General features: G+C 49.6%; 1 protein-coding gene across 1 annotated transcript in view; it reads left to right on the top strand.

Moving 5' to 3' along the window:
- Positions 1 to 18,424, top strand: part of EFNB1 (ephrin B1) — a 151,841-nt gene extending 133,417 nt beyond the window's left edge. Inside the window, exons 3-5 of the mRNA XM_048482761.1 lie at positions 9,185 to 9,277; positions 10,903 to 11,034; positions 11,362 to 18,424. Coding sequence (XP_048338718.1) covers positions 9,185 to 9,277; positions 10,903 to 11,034; positions 11,362 to 11,750 — 614 coding nt within the window. The 3' untranslated portion in view covers positions 11,751 to 18,424. The remainder of the gene's footprint in view (positions 1 to 9,184; positions 9,278 to 10,902; positions 11,035 to 11,361) is intronic.
- The last annotated feature ends 655 nt before the right edge of the window (positions 18,425 to 19,079 follow it).

Genomic DNA, 19,079 nt, shown 5'->3' with positions numbered 1-19,079 from the left:
ACAATTTCGCTAACTTGGGTGCTGAAGGAATGGTGGAGCATGGAATAAAATGCGCCTGTTTCGAAAAGCGATCTACCACCACCCACAGAACGGTATTTCCATGGCTTTCAAGGAGATCCGTGATAAAATCCATGGAGATCACTTGCCAGGTTTTGGAAGCTGGAGGGACAGGATGCAATAACCCGTGGGGTTTGCCTGGGATAGACTTGGCTTCAGCACACGTCGGGCAACCTCTAATATAGGCTTCAATGTCTTTGCGCATGGTGCGCCACCAAAATTGACGCCTGAGCAAGTGGAGCGTTTTTAAAAATCCGAAATGTCCCGCTTGCCTGGCATCGTGGCCCGCCATCAGGACCTGCTTACGTAGCATCGGCAGGACGTACCAACAGTCTCCCCTCCTCCAAACTCCCCCCCTTAGTTGCAGGAGGGGGTCGGATTCCCCCGTTGGGACGTCTTGCCATCCCGCCTCCTTGAGCTGGCGTAGGAAAGGCGAAACGACTTCTGGAATGCTCGGTGGGGGTGGAGGAGTGGGCGTGGATGTTTGGGATCGGGTGACCGCCAATCCCAATTGTGAGGGCGAAAGAATGGTACGTGGAATAGCACGTAAGGACGAGTCCGCCCCCTTGGGCAGGCGGGACAATGCGTCCGCTAATTTGTTGCTTTTGCCTGGGAAGAAATGGACTGTGAAAGCAAATCTGGAGAAGAAATCAGCCCATCTTAACTGTTTAGCTGACATTTTGAGTGGTGTAGACAGGGCTGCCAGGTTTTTATGATCAGACCAGACCTGGAAGGGGCAGGAAGCTCCTTCCAACCAATGCCGCCAAGTACTAAGAGCCTCCTTGATAGCAGCCGTTTCCTTGTCACCCACGGTCCAGTTGAGTTCAGGACCGGAGAATTTTTTCGATAAGTAAGCACACGGAACAAGTTTATTATCTTTATTTCTCTGCAAAAGGGCTGCTCCTAACGCCTTGTCCGAAGCGTCTACATGCACGACGAAGGGCAAGGAGGGGTCCGGGTGTTTCAATACTGGTTCTGTAGTGAAAGCTGATTTAAGCAATTGGAAAGAGCCCTGACACTCTGGGGACCAGGGGAGGGAAGCCCCAGGTTTGGATGCTTGGGGACCCTTCCCTTTTGTGCGAAGCAAGTCAGTGAGGGGCAGGGCAATTTTGGCGAATTGAGGGATAAAGTCCCGGTAGAAATTGGCGAAACCTAGAAAGGATTGAAGCTCCTTGCGGGTTGTTGGAACGGGCCAATTAACTACAGCGGCTACTTTGGCTGGATCCATTTCCAGGCCCTCTGGTGAGATCCGATAACCCAAATAATCCATGGATGTCTGATGAAAGGCACATTTAGACAATTTCACGAATAGAGAGTGATCGAGGAGACGTTGTAACACAGCTCTGACCAGACGAACATGCTCCTCTTCCGATTGGGAATATATAAGGACATCGTCTAAATACACAACCACTCCTTCGAACAAAAATTCCTGTACTACATCATTGATAAGTGACATGAAAGCCCCTGGGGCCCCAGATAATCCGAAAGGCATTACAAGGTATTCATATTGACCAAATTTAGTATTAAAGGCTGTTAAATGTTCAAAACCTTCCACGATCCGCACTCGATAGTAGGCTTCGCGCAAATCAAGTTTTGTAAAAATACGCCCCTTCCCCAACGCATCGAGGAGATCCTTGATCAGGGGCAAGGGGTACTTATTTGAGATAGAGACGGCATTTAGTCCCCGGTAGTCGGTGCAGAGCCGTAGAGTTCCATCTTTCTTTTTTACAAAAAGAACCGGGGCTGCGTAATTGTGACGAATAAATTGAGCTAGGTTCTTGTCAGGAAGGCCTGGCTCCTCTTTGGTGGGGCTCATTCGATATATTCTACCTTTGGGAAGTTGTGTTCCTGGGGACCAATAGGATTTTACAATCTGTGTGTCGATGGGGGGGGTAACTGATCACCTCCTGTTCTTGAAAACTTTGGATAAGTCCCGTAGACTTTGGGGATTCTGTTTAAGAAGTCGAGGCTAGGAGTGACATCGAGAATAACCAGGGGTTGGGGCCATAAAGAGTTCAGTAAGGGAATCTTCCGGTGGTTTAATAAATAGCCAGTCGCAAGATCATGAAAACGGACGTCGCTGCCCAAATGGTGGAGTTCGTGGAAACCTTTAGACATTAACCACGATGGAGATGTTTGGCGACTGGGGCCAGGATGGAAAACTCGTCCTCTCCCAGTGTTCTCGCGAGCACTGGCTGGGTTACCAGCGGCGGTTCCTCGGTGCCCTAACGGACTACCATCCATCTGAGTGAATGGGATGGGTTGGCCCAATGCAATGCAGCAGGCTTTGATTGATCCAGCAACCTGGGGCCTCGCGAAGGCAAATTAGAACGGCAGATCACTAGAGGCGTGCTTTAAGATGCGCGTGTGTTTAGGCGTATTGGCCAAAGAGGTCATACTAGTTATGGGGGGCACCCCATCACTCACCGCATCTGGAGCTGGGTTCTCCTCCGCGGGAGCAATGAAAACTTACTCCTTCTGGCTCGGTGTCATCAACTTCCCCAGATCATCATCCCGAAAACAGCTTGTAGCGCTCCTGGGGGGCCTTTGGTCCTGGCTTGGCGGGGTTCGTGCTGTTGACTTGCGCGGAGCTGGAGAGGGAGCATTCTGTTTCTTTGGGCCATGGGCTGCCATATGGCCCGGACCTCATAATAGACATAATCCTGGCGGCGGCGACGATCGATGTGGGCTAGAAGCGGCTGGCAATACTCCGTTTTTCGGTGCTGGCTTTGGGAAGCGGTGGCGGTCGCGATGGTATTGCCCCACCTCGATCCCTCATAATGGTCGGTTCGCTGATGACTGTCAGGTGCAAATGTCAGGGTCTACACGCGTGGAAATATTAAGCATTTCATCATCAGGCCAGTCAGGTAGTTTACTTCGCTGCCAAGCGAATTCTCGGTGAAAATCTGCAAAGGATCTATTACCCTGCTTAATGGACATGGTCTTAATGGCCTTGTTCACCTCGTCTGGATCGCAAGGATGGTCGAAGTCCTGAAGCAAGGCAGCCCGTTTGGCTTCTTATCCCATTTCATGCAATGATTCCACACAAACCATTCCGCCTTCCCCATCCAGCACAGATCCGTCGAATATAAACTTCGGCGATATAGATTATCGAATTTACTAGCATGTGGGCATCCAACTGTAGGATGAAATACGGTAACTTGGAAGCGGTCCCATCAAAAGCGATGCCAGAATGGCCAGGTGCGGTGACCTCTACCAGCGCCCGGTTTCACATGGGGTGCAGGAAGCGAGGGACAGAACACGAACTGGCGGCGGTTGTGCTGGGAATCACCTAATGCGGCCGAGGCTGCCATCAGAGGCTGCTGCTGCATGGACTGGTGAGGCGGTCTTCGGCGCCGTTGGCTTCAGGTTAGGGGCAACCTGGGGCACTCCACTGTCTCGGAGCAATGCTTCTTCTCTCGCAGCCAGTTCCCTCTCTCTCTGCGTGTGAGGCTTCGTCCTGAAATCAAGGCATCGTTCAGCTGCAGTCTTTCAGCTCGGCCTTTTGGATTCGCGGATTTAGCCTCCTTGGTTTCAAGAGCTTTTAAGCACTCTGCGATGTTGGAGTTCAAGCCTGGATTGTTCCGTAAACGATCATGGACTGTATCTTGAAGGTATTGTTGTCTACGAGGATATCTTTCTCCTGTGCCAGCTCAATTGAATTCTTGGCGTTGCTGCTCCGTTCCAGTTAGAGGCTTAGCTCCCTCTCAAGGCTTCCACACTCTTACTCCCAATCACGTTTGCAGCCGCCGAGGCCTCAAGCTGCTCAACCCAATGGACCGGTTTACAATTAGAGGCGTCAGGTCGCTGCAGGCATGGCGATTAAGCCCCTCAAGTTCCTGTAGTCAGAAGGATCGAGGCGGGTATCCTCTCGCGGCAGTTGAACCGAATCCTTTTGTAAATCCATAACACCTTCCATGGAATCTCAGGAGGGTGCGATGGAGTGCGACCGGGCGGAGCTCCATGCTCTGCGAGTGGTGTTGGGAGGAGGCTCCTCAAGAATGATCAAGAATTTCTCAAGAGATTCCTGGGTGTCTCCATGGATGGTAGATACTCAGGCTTCCTCCATCACCATTAAGCATCACCCGGTTTTGTAATGCACATGTTGGCGGGTGGTGAAGTGCTGCTCTTGGGGGAGCCTGATCCATCGACCTCGCCACCTGGATCGTAGAACTCCTGATGCACCTCTAGGCGTTAGGCAGAGACATGGCAGGCAATGGGAGATAACACTTTCGTGCAGTTGGAGGAAGGCTGGCTCCAATGAGCAGAGGCTTGGAAGGGTCACCAGGGAGATTGATTCGCTGGCTCCTCCACAGAAAGCGGTTGCCTGGGGAAGAGAATCTCTTTAGAGTTACCGCAACCTCATATTCCGTCAGCGGACCCTTGAAAACCAATCTGCATGTTGGGCGACATCAGAGATCCTAGAAAACGGATGGAGATGGCCACGTTCAATCCGAAAAGAAAGTTGTGAGAATCTGCATAATGTAAGGAACCTCGAAGGACCCGAAATTAAGCAACTTTGAATAGTTCTTTATTTCACCAAACTTTCAGGAGTCTACAATACAGTCTGAATTCAGATTGTGGCCTTCCCCAAATCCCAGGTAAGCCTCTTTTGCAGTGCAAAGCGGCTCCTCCCCGAACTCCCAAATACAATTCCCACTTGATAGAAAAAAGGCAAAGGCAAACATATATGGTGGCGCATGGGCAACAAGGTTCACTTCAGCAGCCACCCTGGGCAGGAGCCCAGGGCGGAATGTTCCAAGGCCAGGCTGGCTGAACAGAAACACACATCAAACCACAACCTTACACTGATGAATCCCAAGCCTCACTCACTGGGGCACCTACTGCAGAAGTGAACAGCTTTTTATAGGCAGAAATCTACTTTACACCACAGCACAATGAAAGTCAAAATGAGCTGCTGCACGGGAGAAAATCTCTGCCTCAGTGCGAGATTATGAAGTGTGCCTAAAAGATCTGTGCAGCCAGTGACGATGGTGCCTGGGCAGCAGCTTTTGGCAGCATCTTGAATGTTCCCTAGAGACGGTGCTGTTCATTTGCAACCTGCCTGTAAAGAACCAGTAAAGTCCAGTCAAAAGTAGCCGTGTCAAGTTCTTTATTGAGCTGGCATTCTTAGTCATGAACAGGCAATGTGAGGGAGCATTCCAAATCTCAAGCAGCAACTTAGCAGGGAGGCATCAACAAGCTCCATAAAAGAAGATAAACTTGATTCAGGTTCTCACACAGAATCTCACACAGACAGTTTCACACAGGCAAGCAAGCAAAAGCAAGATAACCAAAACGGTGAAATTCCCCTTCCCGGGCGTTCCGCCAAAACCTCCAGCGGGAACCTTTCTAAGGTTGAACTGCAACCTTACACGGCCTGTGTGGTGGTTAAGAGCAGTGGACTGTAATCTGGAGAACCAGGTTTAATTCCCCACTCCTCCACATGAGCAGTGGAATCTTATCTGGTGAACTGATTTTTCCCCACTCTTACATGTGAAGCCTACCAGGTGACCTTGGGCAAGTTACAGTACTCTCTGAACTCAGTCAGCCCCACCCACCTCACAGGGTGTCTGTTGTGGAGAGAGGAAAGGAAGGAGTTTGTAAGCCTCTTTGAGACTCCTTGCAGGAGAAGGTGGGGTGCCAAATCCCAGAAATGGCTGTGCAACCTGCAGGAAGGGCTTTAACAAAATGTCTCAAGCTGGGAGAGTGTTTTTTGCTTTTTTTTTTGCTTTTTTTTTGAAGAGGCAGGGGAGGGCTCTCCTCAGGAGGGCTGCATTTGTTTCAAGCTGGCAGCCTTTGAGCTTGGAATACCTCTGGTCCTTTAAAACTTATGTGAAAACATTTCCGCACAAATTCAGGAAGAGTCAATAAGAGCACAGCAAAGAATAGTAGCAACTTGGATACACCCACAGGCTAAGGAAACCTGCTCCAACACTGCTGTGGGGCTTGAAACTCGTGTAGAAACTTCAACTGAAAGGGACTTTCCTGGGAGAGACAGCTTTCATCTATTTTAGCTCCAAAGCCACACTTATTTAAGAGGCCTCTGCATTTATCCTTTGCCAAGTGTGCTTTCCAAGGATTCAAACGCACCAAACCATAGTTCTATTTTTTGGGAAGGGAGGGAGGCCAGGTTGGGACAGAAGAAATCAAGAGTGTGAATTTGGTAGAAATCACACTTTGAATGACAGAACAGGAAAAACTAACCTACTGGGCCATTTGCTGCCTGGCAGTCAAACAGACCTTGCAGAGTTGAGGAGATGAACAGTATGTGGCTTAAAGGAAGAAGGGGTGTGTGCTGAAGGAGGACTGTGCAGTGGGGATAGGGATAGGAAGGAGAAAAGCTCTCAGTTTTCACAGGCAATATTGGGGGTGATTGCCCTTTGAAAAGACTTTTCCCCTCCTTTTCTCCTGGAGGCAGAGGACATCTTCCTAACCCATTCTCAGGGAGGCAAGAACTCAGATCTTGTCACTTCCTGTGAACTGCTTGGGCGCCCATCTTGATTCTCAGTAATTTTCCTGCCTCAGCAGGGAGAGCAGCGTTCTGAACAGGCTCTGCAACGTCTAGTGTTTTTCTGCTTGTCTTTCCTTCTATTTTGTGTGCGTGTTACTGTTGTTAGTCTGCCCTCATTCCCATTTGTGCCTCCCTCCTGTTCCTCCACAGGAAGCCTTCTAAGGCAGTCAGTCTCAGAGTGTTTCTCTTTCCCTCCAAAACCTAGCTAGCCAAGATGGTGTCCTGCTCTTTTTCTTCCTCCAAGGAGACCTTCACTCAGTCTTCAGAAGAGAGGATACAAGCTGCCTCCAGGGTCTCTTGCTCCATTCAGGTGGCGTCCAACCTGCAAACCACCAGAAAAGCCTCTTCCAAGTCCTGGGGGCACAAGAAGAATCGACACTTCAGCCCCCAGACAACGGAAATGGTGGGAAGCACCAGTGGTCCATATAGGGTTGTGGAGAGTGTGGATTGTTCCTGGCCTGAGGAGGACGAATGGGCCAGAATGTTGCAGCACACTACTGTACCATATAGAGTCGGGGAGTGTGTCGATCGCCCAGAGGATTCAACAAATGCCACCAGCGCCCCAGATAGGGTGTCATCGATCCGGAGGCCTGTACCCAGTACTAACAGTCAAGATCACAAGCGGGGGGGGGGGGGGGGGGGCTGCACCCCCACTCTTAGACCTCTTGGGCCAACGTGCATGGCAGAATGCTTCTCCACAGCAGTTGGTGGATTTATTTAGGCAGACAATGAGAGACAAAATCCGCCTGTACCATCGGGGAAGAGATTCTTCCAGGCAGTGGCGAAGCTCCCAGGGGACGGGGTGTGTGCCACGCACTGGGCACACGGATTTGGGTCACATGGGTGGCGCAAAATTCCCCCACCCTTTCCCCGCGGTCCCCCCTGTGGCGCCCCCCCACACTTCAGAAAACCAAGCAGGCCTGCCTGTTCTCCAGCCTGCTCAGTTTCCTAAAGTAAGTGTGGGGGGTGCCACGGGGGGGCGTGATTTCCCCCCTTATGGCGCCCCCCCTGCGGCGCCCCCCCACTTACTTTAGGAAACTGAGAAGGCTAGATCAGGCCTTCCTGTTCTGGTGGGAACTATATTTCCCAGGGTTTCCTGGGAAATGTAGTTCCCACACAGGCAGGCCTGTTCTGCTGCCTACCCAGTTTCCTAAAGTAAGTGTGGGGGGGGCTGCGGGGGAGCGTAATTTCCCCCCACAGCACCCTCCTGCGGCGCCCCCCCCCACTTAGCTTCCGCGGAGCTGAGGCGGGCTGGAGAACGAAGTGCCAGTGTGTGAACTACATTTCCCGGGATGCCTGGAGAATGTGGTTCCCAGGAATTAAACCTCCAGTCTGCGTGGTTTCCTAAAGTGAAGATGATGGTGATGATGGGTAATTGATTGGAAGGTGGGGAAGGAAAAAAGCCAGAGTGCGCACCAGGCACACTCTGGCCCAACTACACCTCTAAGAACATAAGAAAGAGCCTGCTGGGTCAGACCAGAGTCCATCTAGTCCAGCCCTCTGCTACTTGCAATGGCCCACCAGGTGCCTTTGGGAGCTCATATGATGTGAAAGCAAGGGCCTTCTGCGCTGCTGCTCCCGAGCACCTGGTCTGTTAAGGCATTTGCAATCTCAGATCAAGGAGGATCAAGATTGGTAGCCAGTGATCGACTTCTTCTCCATAAATCTGTCCAAGCTCTTTTTAAAGCTATCCATCGCCACCTCCTGTGGCAGCATATTCCAAACACCAATCACACGTTGTGTGAAAAAATGTATCCTTTTATTTTTATTTATTTATTTGTCTTCTTATTTTTTAGTCTATTATGTATTTATTTATATTTTAGTCTTTATTTTACCCCCCAGCATGTTCAATGTATGCCCCCTGGTTCTAGTATTGTGAGAAAGAGAGAAAAATTTATCTCTGTCCACATTTTCTACCCCATGCATAATTTTATAGACTTCAATCATATCCCCCCTCAGACGTCTCCTCTCCAAGCTAAAGAGTCCTAAACGCTGCAGCCTCTCATAAGGAAGGTGCTCCAGTCCCTCAATCATCCTTATTGCCCTTCTCTGCACTTTTTCTATCTCTTCAATATCCTTTTTGAGATGCAGCGATCAGAACTGGACACAGTTCTCCAAGTACGGTCGCACCACTGCTTTATATAAGGGCATGACAATCCTTGCAGTTGTATTATCAATTCCTTTCCTAATGATCTCCAGCATAGAGTTTGCCTTTTTCACAGCTGCCATGCACTGAGTTGACATTCCCATGGAACTATCAACTAAGATGCCCAAATCCCTTTCCTGGTCTGTGACTGATAGCACTGAGCCCTGTAGCGTGTATGTGAAGTTTGGATTTTTTGCTCCTATGTGCATCACTTTGCATTTTGCTACATTGAACTGCATTTGCCATTTCTTAGCCCACTCACCTAATTTAAGGGGGGGGGGGTATAAAAAACCAGGTCTTCTTTGTCTTGAGATTTCATTCCTTGTCAGACCACTGACAGCAGCTTCTGGTTCTGTAGAGAGTAAGTCTTCTGAGCAGAAGCATGGAGTTGTTGCTTCAGGATTTCCCCGCCCTGCCCCCAGCCTTCCACAATCATCACACCTTTTAATCTCTTTCTCTTCCTGCAGCCACTTCCAATGGATCTCTGGAAGGCTTGGAGAACAGAGAAGGAGGGGTCTGCCGAACACAGTCCATGAAGATTGTCATGAAAGTCGGACAAGGTGTGTCAGCTTCTTCACAGCTTCTTGGGATCCTTTGCAGAATCCAGTCAGAGGGTGGGATTTCTGGTTTTGGGAACTCGGAGTCTGCCCGGCTCTTTCAGCATCATGAGCCTTTTTCAGCAGTGATGATGAGGTGATGCTGGAGCGAGCTGTTGTGGCTTTCAGTTGTGTTACTTTTAGTGCAACTCAAGTATGAGCTGCACATAAAACAAAGGAATGAATTTGGAAGTATTTTCTAACCACAGAATTGGGATCATTTAAGCTATTGTGGTAGGCCTTTGTTGCACCAAGAAGTGGTAGTGTGAGGTTTCCTGTGCTAGGATTCTATTACTTATTTAAATACATATACTTTGCCTTTCCTTTTGGCTCAAAGAGGCAGCTTTATTGCTCACATTTTAGGCTGAAACCAAATATTTTCTTTTGAGTTACCTTGAACAGGATGTTACTTTGAGGATGCTGCAGTAGTCCCAATAGCTCGCTGTCAGGCCTGCCAGAGCGCACGTCTCCAGACCAGCCACAGCTGGGCGTGCCATCTCCGCCGCCCCAAGGCCATGGAGCCTCTTTCCTTTGTTCGCATGTAATTAGTTCAATAGAGCTTACCGAGTACTTCTTGTATTGTCGAAGGCTTTCACGGCCGGAATCACTTGGGTGCTGTGTGGTTTCCGGGCTGTATGGCCGTGTTCTAGCAGCATTCTCTCCTGACGTTTCGCCTGCATCTGTGGCTGGCATCTTCAGAGGAAGATGCCAGCCACAGATGCAGGCGAAACGTCAGGAGAGAATGCTGCTAGAACACGGCCATACAGCCCGGAAACCACACAGCACCCAAACTTCTTATCTTTCTTTCACAGTCTGTGAACTTTCCTTTCCCAAAACAATGAGTTTGTAGTACTGACTTTCTCTGTCTTTCTCATGCTGATATTGGGGGAATGGAAGGTGGGGGCTTTATGGGTTGAACCAAAGTGTAACCTTAAGGTATATACAGGGGCCAGGGAGTTTGAATCTCAGATTCAGCTCCCTGGCCGTTGGGCTGACACAGTTCTGATTAAAGCTCTTGAACCTTTCCTGAGTCTTGTCATTGGCTGGAGTACCAGACCCTTACACTCGTCCTGGTGGAGAGGAATGTGTGTGTGGGCAGTAGGAAGGGGTCTGAGAATGGGAATGATGAGGCTGCGACCCTTCCCACCACCACCAGCTCCAGGTACCTGCAAGAAAGCTACCAGGAGTCCTAATCACTGATACAGTGGTGTGTGTGTGTGTATTGGTGATGCAGAGGAGAGCTGGCTACCCATAGTGTGCATGTCTGTGTCCTGTGCACATTCGAACGTGTCATTCATCTCTGGAAGTTGAGGAAGCTGCTCATAGCAAGCTGCTGATTGTCCACTGAGACTGAAAGGGGTTTTCAGCATCCATCCCCTTTCCTGTGCTACACTGTGGTTCCTTCTGCCTTGGAGTGCACGCTGCCCACACCGTCAGCACATCCCTCAGCACAACAGCCTGCTCCTTGTGTTGCAGTTCTTCTGGTGGCCAAGGCAGCATTCCCACTGATCACTCAGGCACACGGACGCAGAAGCTCTACTCCCTTTGATGGGCTCTCATCCCATCTCTTTTCTATCTTTCATTCCTAGATCCCAACGCTGTGATGCCAGAGCAACTGACGACCAGCCGGCCCAGCAGGGAATCTGACAATAATGTGAAAATTGCCACGCAGAGCCCACACAACAGATTCCCGCCTGCTGTGGAGGATCCTGGGAAGTCAGGTATCATTTTGCCTGGAACTGCAGGCGGGGAAAATAGTACCAAGCCCCTGAATTTGCAGGCCAGGTCTAGACCCACGGGGGACGATAAGACAGCATCAGACAGGCCTTTTAGAACAACTGGGTGCAAACAAGTAGGATTTTGCACTTGGAATTCATTTTGCAAGCATAGAACAATGTAGCTTGCTCAAGGGGTGTGCTTGTTACCAAGCATTTGCTCAGACTTTGATGGCTACAGTTAGGATGGTCATGAGCAACAGAGGGATAGCAGTGAGGGTAGTTCTGGGAGCATCCAACACCAACTTTTGATCTTTCTTGTTTCTTCCCCAGATCCTGTGAACCAAGATGACCAAGATACTCAAAGCCCTACAGATAGATTCTTCAGCTCCAAAGTGGCAGTCTTTGCAGCCATTGGTGCCGGCTGTGTGATCTTCATCCTCATCATCATCTTCCTGGTGGTCCTCCTGATCAAGATCCGCAAGCGGCATCGGAAGCACACCCAGCAGCGGGCAGCAGCCCTCTCGCTCAGCACCCTGGCCAGCCCCAAGTGCAGCGGAAATGCAGGGTCGGAGCCTAGTGACATCATCATCCCCTTACGGACTACAGAGAACAATTATTGCCCTCACTATGAGAAAGTGAGCGGGGACTATGGCCATCCCGTCTACATTGTCCAGGAAATCCCTCCTCAGAGCCCAGCCAATATTTACTACAAGGTGTGAGGAGCCAACAGAACAGCAGTAGAAACCAGAGGGCCGGGGAAGGGGGGCAGCAGATGGCCGCTCCCCCAAGTGACATGCTTGCACTGAAGAGCAGCCTCATGCAGGGTCCAGACGAGCGCTGGAGCAGGCCCTCCTCTCTCCTTTAGCATTTAGTTTTGTAGTTTGGAGCAGGGGTAGCCCCAGGACTCATGGGGGGTAGGGGCTTGCCAGCATCCTTCTCCGAGCTCCAAGGTAGCCCTAGCAATTTCAGTGGCCCGTGGCTCGGGCTCTGTGCCTTTCATCACTCTGAAACATGCCTGACAATGCCCGAGAACTTCTCTCCCAGCTTTTCAAGCTCTTGTTTTTATTATTTCAATTATGGCGGGGGGTGGGGTGCTCCCTAGGGCCTGGTGTTCTGCAGTGTTGGGAAAGCCTGCCTGTCACTGGTGTAAGAAAGATGGAAATCCTCACAGAGAGGCTTGTTTGCCCCAACTTTGTACTATTATAATAATTTTAAATATTTTTGTACCTTTTTAAAACACTTTGTGAAATGTTGAAACTCTAAGCCTTTGAGCCTGAGCCTCTTTGTCACCCCCCCCCCCCCCCCCCGCTCTGGGGCTGCCCTCAGTAAAGGAGGGTGGACTCTCTGTAGTGCAGCCCTTCTGGGGCTCTAGCCTTTACACAGAGAGGTTCCCTGATCAAAGGAGGTGTCTCTGCTCTATTTCAGGATCTGCTTTAGAAAACAAAGCGATGCAATGCCAGAGAGACAGAGAGAATCTCATTCTGAATCCAGCTGGGAGAAATCTTCTCTTAGCTGAGGAAAGAGCCACCCCAGCACCACAACTGCTTTGCTTCCCATTTACCCCTCCTAGAGGAGTTGCCGTTGCTATGGCAGACGAGGGGGTGGGCATGGGGGGCAACTTGTTTATGTCAAGAACCTCCTGGAAAGGTGCAGCCTGTCTGTGTAAGAGACTTTTAATACCTTGTTGGTAGTATCAGAAGCAGAGGCAAGTTTTGTGTCCTGTTGAGGGACAACACTTTGAGTTCTCCAGGCAGGTGTTCATGTAGATGGAGAAAACGGGCAGGGAGCTCAGGGCCATGCTGGAGAGGAAGCTCTCTGGTGACTCACCCAGGCCTCCTTGTCCTGGTCACTTTAGAAAGTCGCCTGAATGCACTGCGGTCTGGAGATGGGCTAGGATGGGACAGCCCCTTGATAGCTTCTCTTTTGGATGCGGGGGGCGGGGGGGGGTCAGCTTTGTGAGACTCTGAAGACCGAACACCAGCAGCAGGCAGCTTTCCAGGGTGGCCAGAGGCCAGATGAAGGGGTGGCAGGTCCAGGCCACCTGGCCTAGAAGGAGCTGGGAGAGGCGGAGGCCACCTGGCTACTCATACTTGGGCAGGCCACAGAGCCCTCTTGTGCCACATGGGGAGGCAAGTGCAAAGCAGGTCTTTGTTTCTAATCCATTCTCCCCAAAATGCCTGCAGGGAGGGAGGGAGGAGCCAGCAGGAGGCTGCTTGTCGCTCCACATTCTTGTTCTGCTGACTGTGAGCAGGAGCGCCCCTCCCCTCGCCCTGCTCACAAGGCTATTGTTCGGACGAATCCTCATGCCTTCATTGCTGGAGGAATTATGACACACCCATCAAGGCTATTTCAAGCTGGAATCCCGTGTGTGGAGGGCAGGAACCAAATCTGATGCTTGGCTGGCACTGTGAGTGCAGCCAATCATCATGCACTAGAGGCGGGGCTTAGCTCCTCTGACAGCGTCAGCACACTCCATTGGCTGCTGCAGTCAGGGCATGAGCACCAATCAAAGACCCTGCCCCAACCTTTCCTTAGCCTCATGTCATTGAGTGGAGAGAGTTGCCATGTTTTCCGTAGGGGGAGGAGCCATGTTGTTGCCCATGGCCACTGGACACATGGCTAAACCACACAGTCTCAGAGCTATGGATTGAAGAGCATTTTGATGCTTTCAGCCTGGCTATTTCTCCCATTTCCATGTTGTGTTTCTTGTGCCAAAAGCCTTACTTTGCATGGAGGAGTGAACCCACACAATTGAGCCCACCCTGGTTTGGCTTCCCACTAAGCAGGTGAGCCCCATTTCTGCCTTCCCCTTCCCTCCGGAGTGAGAGAGAAACGCTGCTGCTCCCTGGCCTGCCCAGCCCACCCTGGGAGGCAGCGACTGCCCGCCTTTTGCTGCACCAAAGCCTTCTGTGGACTCCTTTGTGGAGAGAGAGCCAGGTAAAAGCAGAATAAATCACGAAGCAGTCAGCCGATGGCTTGGCTCTGCTCCCAAACCAACCAACGCAGGCAGCTGGTCTCTGGCAGGCTGCAGGTCGATGTCTGTGCTTGTGGGGATCTGAAGGGCCTGCAGGGGTGTCTTTGTCACATGCTATGATCTGAGAGCTCTCTGCTTTCCTTTTTTTAATACTCTTCTTGCATAAGGCAATAAACTGGTCTCAGGATGCCTTCATGGGGGTAGAATAGAAGGGCGGAGGTTTTGTTCCTTCCAGGCCATGGCTGATATTTTGTTCCCCAGACTGGAAGTTTAGGGAATAGACGTCTGAAATAGGGTTGATCCAGTTGCCAGCCTCCAGAGGTAGCCCTGGTTATTGTTGCCCCCTCCAGCCCTGCCGCTCCCCCACACAGCCCCTTCCCCTATCAGAGTCTCTATGCAGGGTGGGGAGGGTATCTTTGCTTCTTTTTCTCTTCTTGTAAGGGCTTTGATACTCTCGTGCGCTTTGAGGCATGTCCAGAGGAGGTCATCCAAGGATGCAGGATTCTCAGGACTCCACAGATAAATGACAGATTTTTAAAAAACTTACATTTTTAAAATTTCTCATTTTGCCTGTTTTTTTTTACCGCAAGGGTAAGATGTTTAATATTGCTTAAAGGAGGTGAAGAGATTCTTTCATTTGTGGGTGATCATTGTATCTGCAGGGAATCTTACCCATGCCCTGGATAGAAGCAAGTGGTGCTGGGAGTTCTTTGGCCTGAGATGGGGGGGAGGGTATGGTTTTTTCCCCACACAGCACAATTTTTAAAAAATCTTCTGATCTCTTTAAATACTCACATGTAGTTTTGATGCATGCAGGTCACAGGGCAGCCATCTTTTCTACGAAACCTCCCTTCCGTGGGCTGAGCTGCTTGTGAGTCTTGGGAGGGGAAGGGCGTGTACCATTCCCAATGACTGGAAAAGTCAAACCAGCCCAACCAACAGGTTACCTGAATCCATTCCTAAGCAGCAAGAAATAACTGGCAGCTGTAAGATGGGAAAGTAATCTAAGCTGCACTGACTCCTTTCTTATGCAATCACTTAGACTTGTGCCAGGAAAATTAATTTCCTGTAAGGAAATAGCATCGCGTTTGGTGTTTTTGCCATGTGTGGACATGCTGGGAGGCCTCCATCAGCATTAACTTCCTGCCGAGAGTAACTCGGCCAAATGAAGCTCAGGGTGTGTTGCAGACATGTATTTGCTGTCCAGAGTTTGCCACCACCCCACTCCTCAGTTAAGATCTCTTCCCTCCTCTGTACTCTGCCCCCCACCTCAGGTGTGTGCTTACTTGCAAGAGACTCTGAGAAGGCAGAATCACACATTGAGCTTGGTTGAGCAAACTCCTAAATCTGTGAGTAGCCCAACAATGGGGTTGGGGTGTGGGAGTGAAAGCTGACCAAAAGTCTTGTTGGACACCTCTGTCTAGCTCTCAAACTTTCTCTGTTCTCATCAACAGAACTTTTTATTTTAAGGTTTTGTTTTGTAAATAACTAGTCTGTTTTGGAAGAGATAATGTAAAGATGTTTTGTATAAACTGGATTATTTTCTGGTTGATTTTTCTTAGAAAAGACAAATAACTAAAAAAATAACCACAAGAACGGGTGTGAAACATTTGTCATTTTGCCACTGAGTGAAGAGCAGGGGCCCTCTACTGGCAGAGGACCCTGTGTGTGTCCGGGCCCCTGGGTGGGCAGCTTGGAAGAAAGTCTCCACAGCCATCCCCAAGGAGGAGCAGAAACTCAGACTGGGCATGGGCCAATTGATTGGCTGTGTGGTTTTCCACCACTGTAGGCCAAGACCTGTGGCTGGCTAGAACACTTTGCAGGTTTGGCTTCATTTTACATTCCAGCATCATTTTGGCCAAAATCAAGTGGTCTGATGCAGCAGTGGAGGCTGGAGTTGTGTCTCCAAAGCATCTAGAAAGCAGCCCTGTGCCATGTTGGGCAAGTTGTCTTAGGGTCACCTGGGAGATGTTGACTCCCTACAAAGGTCTGCACTTCCAATTTCCTTTGCTAGTTTGCCTGTTGTGAAATAAGGTTTTGGGAGCTGCTGAGAATTTTTTCACAGATCCTGAGTAGATTCCTAGTAAGAGAATGTGAGTGCTAATTCAGTTTGTGGTGTGCATTAGAGGCCAGCAGATTTTGGAGCCTATTCTGTTCAAATGTGGCAAATTCAAGCAGACCTCATGTCCTCAGTCATTTCAGGGGAAGGAGGGAAGCTGAAGCAGCTCACAACTAAATACCAAATTTCAGACTGGGTCTGCAGCAGGGCCTTTGCATTACCCATTGACAAGGTGCACCAAGAAACCTGCAGCATGGCCGGGTTAGTTAAGGACACGGGCTGCCCACTGCCCACTGGCAGAATGATGGGAACAGTGGTGTTGGCATTGGGAGCAGGGTAGCCCTTAACCATGCTGTTGCTTTCTGTTGGGTCCTCCCGGTCAGAGTTGCTGCAGACACTTCCTGATTGACTCACTGCCATTGTCTGGAGCCATTTACCACTGCCATTGTCTGGAGCCAAGGACCACTGCTGCCTTCCCTAGACTGCGCTTTTCTTCCATTTTGGCTGACTGCCCTTCATAAATCTTTGTTTGTAAGAGCACAAGCTGAGTGATAAGTCACATGGCTAATACTATGTCCTCTGGAATGAACAGCTGTGAGGGGAGCAGGGCTGCAAAAGGATCTTGGTTTTTTCCATATGGGTGTGTGCATTTGGGTACACACAGTACTCTCTCTGCACCAGCCTGCTGGCTTTCCCAGAGTTCCTGCAATTTAAACTTTTGCTCTGTCCCACCAGAAGGTCTAAGTGCAGTCAGACATGGTTCTGTGGAAGTAAAAGTGGTTTGCTTCCGCAGGTCCTGAATGTTTGTGAATAATAAATACATACATAAAGAATTATTTTTAAGCTCAGTCTTCGTCAAAACCATCATTCTGTGTGCTCTATTAAACATGCCAGTTTGATAAAGGAGCATTTATATTCCCTAACCTCACGCCCACCTCAGAGTTCTTACGTTGGTCTTTGTTGTGCCCGCCATTTTGTGTCAGCTTCAGGAGCCTCCATGCTACCGCCACCATTTTAAGAATGTTCCCAGGAGTTTCCCTGCTTGCAACTCGTCCGATGGCCATTTCAATGTAAAAATGTACATGAATAAAGTTTGTTTTTCCTCACAATTCTGGCCACATTTTTTAAAATGAGGTATCTTCATAGCAACAAAGGCACTAGGAATCATAGCCACTGGGGGGCGGGGCTGGTCTACCCCCATTAAGAAGCATTGGGCAGACCTGCCCTCTGCGGAAGCCAGCTTTATCCAGTGCCTCTTAGTGGGAGGTGGCTTTCAGAGTGGCTGCAGCTCTGAGATGGTGTCTTCGTGGCTGCAAAGATATCTCATTAAAAACAAGACAAAAAAGGAAAAAACACATGCGCGGGATTGCCAGGAAAAGCAGACTTCTCTTCATGTACTTTTTACCCTGAAACGACCATTGGATGAGCTGCAGGTAGGGAAACTCCTGGGAACATTCTTTAAATGGCAGCAGAAGAACGGAGGCTACCGAAGCTGATGCAAAATGTCGTGCACGATAGAACAAGGCAGCCAACGGGACCACTGTTGACCATTCTACTCCACAAAGAAGGTCCAGGAAGAAGTGGTGGATGGATTTACAGTTCCACTTAGATCTTTTGATGGGACAGAGTATAGTCTGCCTGTAGCCAGTGGGAGTGTATGCCATGTATGCACTTAATGCACAGTAAGAATATTGTTCCTCTCAGTGATCCATGTCCAGACTGGATCAAGGTCACACCACAATAAACACTGGATAAGCTGCCTTCCATTTCTTTATCTCTCAGTCATGCACCTCCTCAATTCCTGGGGTCTCTCCGCAGTGTGGCTGCCCTCTGCGCATCTGGCACTCAGGACAGTAGCCATTAACTGCTGTGGGGTTGATTGCTCAGGGGAGACGCGTCCAACCACTGAGTGACATGAAAAGCTCTGTGGGCGACCTCCATTTGTCTCAAATGCAGTTTTTTCTTGTGAAGACTCCAAGACCCCTCCTCACAAAGACCTCTGGCCCGCATTTGGCTGAGGGTTTTTTTGCCTCACAGGCAGGGGATATTGTGTGTTGCCCTGGCCTGTGGCTGCTATGAACTCCACTGCCAGGTTGACAGCGATTCTCCTCCTGCAGTCACGTTCCATTTATATTACATTGTAAGACCAAGGGCTCAAATATCTGAGTTTTCTGATGGTGACACTGAATTTACCACAGCAATGTATGTTTTGTTCACTTTGCCAAGAATTCTTTTTTTCCCCACACTGCTTTCTCCTAGTTATCATATCAGTCATTGTCATTAGTAATTTGGAATTTGAACTTCTTGGAGCCATGATGGAGCCTGATATATTGTTAAATAAAATATTTTTTCCTATGGAACCTGGTGCGCCCCTTGAGCCTTTTCTTCTCTTGAAGACTGATCTTTTCCCTCTTAATGTGGGGTGTGGTGTCCAGGTCTGTGTCCTGTGTCCAGGTCTGGTTAGCAGGGGGATGTTTGCAGTTTTTGGGAGATAGCGATTTAGCAGCTGACCACTCCCACCCTTCCTCCGGGGGCTGCTTTGAGTAGCATGTTAGAATGGCAGCACTTTTTGTGGGGCAGAGAACTACCAATTTCAAAATAGTAAATTGTTAAAGGTTAAAGGTCCATATAAATTCCCTGGGCCCGGCAACATATGGACCAAGAAATACAAAAGAAGGAGTAAACAAGCATTTCTTCTGTCCCTCACTTTCACTTAAAAATTTTACAGAGTTGTAAAAACTTACCATTACCTTTACCACCCTGAGAGCCAGCATGGTGTAGTGGCTAAGAGCAGGTGGACTCTAATCTGGAGAACAGTTCCCCATTCCTCTACATGAGCGATGGACTCTGGAGAACCAGATTTGCTTCTGCACTCCTACATTCCTGCTGGGTGACCTTGTGCTAGTCCAAGTTCATTCGGAACTCTCTCAGCACCTCACAAGGTGTCTGTCACGGGGAGAGTAAGGGAAAGGAATTTGCACACCACCTTGAGTCTCCTTACATGATAGAAAGGGG

This window comes from Sphaerodactylus townsendi, unplaced genomic scaffold (genome assembly GCF_021028975.2).
Source record: "Sphaerodactylus townsendi isolate TG3544 unplaced genomic scaffold, MPM_Stown_v2.3 scaffold_21, whole genome shotgun sequence".
NCBI lineage: Eukaryota > Metazoa > Chordata > Lepidosauria > Squamata > Sphaerodactylidae > Sphaerodactylus > Sphaerodactylus townsendi.
The sequence above is the reverse complement of the archived record's forward strand: the minus strand, read 5'-3'. Positions and strand labels throughout refer to the sequence as shown.